General features: G+C 46.0%; 1 protein-coding gene across 2 annotated transcripts in view; it reads left to right on the top strand.

Moving 5' to 3' along the window:
• Positions 1-2,058: 2,058 nt before the first annotated feature.
• Positions 2,059-6,020, top strand: part of tmem131l (transmembrane 131 like) — a 45,434-nt gene continuing 41,472 nt past the window's right edge. For both annotated transcript variants that reach the window (XM_056280107.1, XM_056280106.1), the window contains exons 1-2: positions 2,059-2,212; positions 2,957-3,030. In XM_056280107.1, coding sequence (XP_056136082.1) covers positions 2,089-2,212; positions 2,957-3,030 — 198 coding nt within the window. In that variant the 5' untranslated portion in view covers positions 2,059-2,088. The remainder of the gene's footprint in view (positions 2,213-2,956; positions 3,031-6,020) is intronic.

The following is a 6,020-nucleotide window of genomic DNA, read 5'->3' as shown; positions in this document are numbered from 1 at the left end:
AGAAGGTGCTGTGCTAACACTTGGAGGCTGCCAAGGGTGAAGGGGGGAGGCGCCCTGCGATGCACACAAGCTTGCACCCTGACTTTTGGGACACCTGTTTGCATATCTGAAAGAAATGGCGACAGAAATGAGCAATTCTGACAGTTTCAGCCTACACACACAGTTTTGTGAAAAGGAATCAAAGCTTCGTTATCATCGGCTATCACTTGTATTTATATTTTAATGATCAGTTATACTTGATTTAAACAGATTGTTAGAAACCGATTGCATATTTTGCATTTATTTATTATTGCCATAAGCAAAAGCATGCTGTGGCACATGGATTGACTGTTCATATATCTGCCATTTTCAACACAAAATCCTCCTCATCCACTCTAGGACGGAGTAGAGACACAAGTAGAAATGCTACTGAAACGTTGCCGTGACTTTACACTGAGTATATGTCAAGAATTAAATTGATCAATTTAAATAAAGTATTGCCTCAAGTTATTATAGAAGCATTTTGTGGACAAGCACAGACACAACAGACCTATCTTGATGTTTTTTTTTTCCGACTAACTTTCAAAGTGCCCCATTGTACGCTGCATGCAAACCAATTAGTGAATGTTTCACCTTTAAATGTTAAGCTGCAAAATGGTGAACTGCAGATTCCCATGAAGGACACGACATTCCCTCTGCTCTGCAGTCGCATTGTGTGAACCAGAAGCCAGAAGGGCCATTGTTACTGTGGTATGTTTAGAATGGATGTTTTCTTCGTCCTAAAGCATCTGACAAAATTTCATCAAACCAGACAATACACAGCAGAAAGACAGTTTTGTACTCGTTTGCTCCGCGACCCTGCCAAGGGTCGAGAACGCTGGTTTTGCTCCCGTTCCATCTCAAAATCTCCCAAAAACATGCTCCAGCTCATTTCATCCATGTTATTCTTTTCGCTGAGTAAATGAAAGGTATCCGAAGTAGCCATTGTTTTTCTTGCGCTACTTCTTAATGCACGGTGCTTGTACAAAAGGGCCTAACCTCCAACTAAATAATGGGCTGACGCAGACGCGTAAGCAGTGTTTTAATATGTTAATGCTGGTTTGTACGAAGTGTGTATCCAAGCAAGTTCTGGTCATTGATCACGAGCCAAAATACCTCCCGTGCCTGGCTGCAGCTTCGTTTTGAAGGGGGTGCCACACCCACCGCAGGGCGATATGACTGTTCATGTCATACGTGTTCATGTGCCTACCTGCCCGTGCCGGGGTGTATGGGTGGCGCGGGATCGAGTCTACGCACAGACTCCATCCCGTCTCCAACACAAACACTGCACGTGAACGCACTGGACGCAAATATGAAAACGTCTAATCGCAGGGCCGCGTCGTCTTTTACTACAAAAATAAATAATGCTAATGGGGATTTTTTTACAGCGGATTTTCATCCCTTGCACACGTGTAGCACAATAAAAGTTCACGCGGAGGTGTGTATCATGTCGACGTGAGGAAGGGATCATATTGTAGCGAATTCGGGGGACAACGCCGCCACAGGAGCTGCCGCGGCCGGGACGCGAACCCGTATCGCCCGCACCGCAGGGGATCTCGCTAACCGCTCGACTAAAGGGTCAGACCCGCGAGCCGGCGGTCAGCGTGTCTTCTTATCCATGCACGTTACAATATAATATATGATATAAATAAAAACACCGAACACTTTACGAATTAAAACGCGTTTTTTTTTATGAATAATGTGCACAAATGACATCCCAAACCTGTCTGAACAACGTATTTGGCCCCTTGTCAATCGTGTCTACAATCAAGTCTTCGCTGGCTGTAGTCGAATTGCAAATGTGGTAGAAGAAGAAGAGAAACGTTTGGATGCATTTTTATCAACTTTGCGCACCAGATGACAGCGGTCTGCGACTCTCTTTGGCACGTTACATTATTACACTATCGGACTCGGCCAGGGCGAGGAGGAGGAAGGAGGAGGGGAGGGGAGAGGAGAGGAGGAGAGGAGAGGAGGAGGAGGGGGGGGGGGTCGGTTAGTCAGTCGCTCGAGCGAGAGAAAGAGAAACGCGGAGGGGGAACACACGGCAGCGCTGCGAGCTGAGAAGGCAGCATGGCGGGGCTCCGGGATCTTCAACAAGCCAGCCGCTGTCACAGGAAAACATGGATTAATATCCTACTGGGGATACTACAACTTCTTTTACCTTGCGTGCAGAACGGAGGGGCTCAGCTGCAAGGTTAGTAGATGTAGATGACCCCCCACCACCACCACCCATTCTCTACAGCGCAACGAGCGCTAGCTAGGCTGAACTGACAGCGATTACGAGCGCTAGTGGGGAGGCTCGTCAACCGGCCACTGCCGCAGATAATCTACTGGGGACTTGGCATCGGAGTTGGTCACATTTTAACCCGTTTCTGTTACGATGTGAAAGCAAACTTCCCCGAGTGAACAACCCCCTTAACCCCGAGTCTCGTACCTGCCTCGGCAAGGCAGCTAACCTAGCAAGCGCCTGTTAGCTGCCAGGTCCCCGAGTGGCGAGCAACTCGTTCGCCTCGGCGTGCTACTCAGAACCGGGTGGTACCCGAGGCGTCAAAGCTCGCCCTCCGCGCCGTGCCACGCGGTAGTGCGGTCCGCGTTAGTTGTCGGCCCGGCAGCGGTCGGGAACTCGCGAGCGAAAGGGGTTTTTTCAACAAGTTGGTTTAAGCTAGCTAACGGGCTAACGTTCACCCACCTAGCCCGCCGAACGAGCGACCGCTGTCAGCCCCCTCGAGCCCCCCGAGCTTCCCTTTGTTCCGCTACATTGTGACTTGCCCCGCTACATTGTGGCCATCGCCGTCTGTTCCATCGTTCGCGCTGTTTAAGCGGCGACGGTTGAGCTTTGCACACATTGCGTTTGCCCCGTCTCCTCGGGTCTCAGAACAGCATTTCACTGTTTGTTTGTTTGTTTGTGTTTTTTTCATGCTTTCTCGATCCCGCTAAGCCCTGAGTCAAATGCCCACCAGCGTGGTCGAGGTCTGGCAACCAGAGGATGCAGACCCACTAGTTCCAGTCCAGGTAATCACGTTATTTACCCCTGTTGCTGTTCACTGTGATCGCCATTACTGCTTCACGGGATTTTAAATGTAGCTGTAAATATGTGTGTGTGTGTGTGTGTGTGTGTGTGTGTGTGTCCGGGCTATCTTCCATTGTTGTGTTTTGGCTTCCACGTTGCTGACTGGTGCTGTGCACGTCTCCCTCTCTGCGACACCGAATAGCAGCCGCGGTACGTTAACCGAATGGGTCGCTCGGTTGCGCAAATGCCGCGGTGGTTCGTCGGAGGAACGTACCGAAGAACGGGGCCTAACGACACACGACGCGGGGCTCTCGCAGACGAGACTAGGCCATAAACAACCTGCCATGAGGCTCGTTTTCATATCCCGGGCAGGGCTTCGCAACCCCACTTCTTCTTCTTCTTCTTTTTTTTTACCACCTCTTTCCATCTGCATACTTTGCGACTGCTGGATCGTGCAGCTTTGTTTGGCGCATCTGAAGTTTCGAGGAGGGCTGCCCCGTCACGTTTTATCGCTGCTTTTCATTACAATGAGTTATGCAATACGAGAGAGAGAGAGAGAGAGAGAGAGAGAGAGAGAGAGAGAGAGAGAGAGAGAGAGAGAGAGAGAGAGAGAGAGAGAGAGAGACTCACTTTCAACTTATATGGTTTGCGGATAACCTCTTTCTCAAGTCAGGAGTTGACTGTCTTGGTACCTTAAAGAGGTGTTGCAACAGCAGCAGAAGGAGTTTGGTAATGTTCAGGAGGTGCAGAGTAATTTCTTCTTCTTTTTTTTCTTCTTTTGTTGTTGCAAGGATGAGTGAGACTTAATTAAGGTTTCTTCAATGGCAGTTTGCCTGCCAGAAGAAAACCTCCATACGTTTATGCGTTGCTGAGTTAGATGCCCACATCCAGTGTTTACTGCGCAGTGTTTTAAAACACCAAGGCAATATTTTCTCCTTATATTTTGCAGCCTGCACATGTTATAATTAATGTACACATGCTCGGGCCGAAGATTGCATGGGGGCCACTATTCAGTAGTAAAGATAGTTGGTAGTGTTGATAATAATGGACGCGCCCATATCTAGTGCACCAGCTGACAAATATTAAAAATTGTTTGAAGCGAAGGGAGTGGTTATCCCAGTACACAGCCCTATTGAAAGGAAGCACGACAGCTATTTCTTTATACTATTAGCTTGTGCTGCTGATGGTCAGTCTGCTGGGTGGAAGAGTCTCTCTGGTTACTCTCTAGTGGGTTTCACGTGGGTTGAATATGGTTTCCTGGTCTCCTGCTGCTAGGTTTCGATATAGATAGGACTTTCTCAAAGTTGGTGCTAATACTGATTCAACTCAAGGGTTTTCAGCTATTCTAAGATATTAAATTGAGATAATGGATTTAAGATGGAGAACCGAATTAGAGAAATTAGATTGCAAAAAAAAACAGCCTTTCACTGATTAGTCATCCCCTGTCTGGTTTAAAGCGTCCTACAGTAATTAATGAAATCGGCCGGTGTAGTGTTGGGTTGGAAAGTGAACCCACACACACAGGGCCCTCCATGGCCCTTGTGTACCACTGGTAGGGACTGTAAATGGGCATGATATCACAGCGTAGTATGGGCTCTCTGGTCTCTTTTCAATGAGCTGGGCATGCTGGCAGCAGTACTAATTTTAGCTGATATAGTCAATGCAATAAAATATACATACTGAAAAATTGAATAGTAATACATTTAACGTGCAGCTAATACTAAAGTTGGAATTTCACAGTTGAGTTAGGTCGCTCTGTGGTACTTGATGGCAGATATTTGTGTAATTGCTTTGCTCTTAAAGCTTAATAAGTATGCAAACAATTTTACATAATAGGCTGTAAAAAGTATGTCACCAACCCTTTGCGTGCATACTCACATTTCACATTTCCTGAATGTCTTTTTATGAATGTTTCAGGTATTTAGGATTTTGCCCTGCTAGAATATCCTGCGGTGTTGAAACTATGATTATACAGAATGCGGCACAGTAGTGCAAGTACATAAACAGTTCTTAAACATATTTCTCCAATTCTCATAGAATAAAACCAGGCAAGTTTTTCACATTTCTGGAACGATGGCTGTGGTGTGCTTTAGGAGATACTGGTTACCTCAGGCTGTTTGAATGGTACTACTCATCAAGATGAGTGACAGGTGCTCTGGCATGAACTTGCCCTGTTTTAGAGCAGAACAGCAGGGCTTGTAAAACACATTGCTGTCCTAAGACAAGGAGGTACATATTGCAGCTGAACGGGAACAGGGCTCTACAATATTAACAAATGATATGCTTGATAAACAATGAATTATTACATGTGGATATTTCCATTCACTAAAATGTATTAATTTATGTAGTTTCTTCAAGGAATACCACAGCAATACTTTGTTCAGGACAACATCAAAAATATCTTTCAACAAAGAAAACTTCATGTGGCACGGTGGCCCGGTGGTTAGCACTGTTGCCTCACAGCAAGAAGGTGCCGGGTTCGAACCCCAGGCCGTCCCAGGTCCTTTCTGTGTGGAGTTTGCATGTTCTCCCCATGTCTGCGTGGGTTTCCTCCCACTGTCAAAAAGACATGTATGTTAGGGTTAATACTCCTGCCTGTGCCCCTGAGCAAGGCATTGGAAAGAAGAACTGGAGTTGGTCCCTGGGTGCTGCAGCTGCCCGCTGCTCCTATAAAATAGGATGGTTAAATGCACAATACAAATTTCATTGTAAGAATACAATGTCATATAAAGTGTCTTTATATAAATCGTTGGGTTCTTCAAAACTTATTCATTTTCAGTGGAATGTTGAGCATTTTGTTCTGCAAGTGTAGAAATTTTCCTAAATGTTATAATCTCCAGAAGAAAGATTTGAGGATAAGGTTGCATCTAGCAAAGCATTAACACTGTTTAAAATCTTGAACTGAACTTATCTTTTAAACGCCCAGTAGTGATTCGTTATTTAAGCCTGAAATCAGGGTGGCGATATTCACATCAAAATGTAATTCGTGGTA

This window comes from Lampris incognitus, chromosome 5 (genome assembly GCF_029633865.1).
Source record: "Lampris incognitus isolate fLamInc1 chromosome 5, fLamInc1.hap2, whole genome shotgun sequence".
NCBI classification, from domain to species: domain Eukaryota; kingdom Metazoa; phylum Chordata; class Actinopteri; order Lampriformes; family Lampridae; genus Lampris; species Lampris incognitus.
The sequence above is the reverse complement of the archived record's forward strand: the minus strand, read 5'-3'. Positions and strand labels throughout refer to the sequence as shown.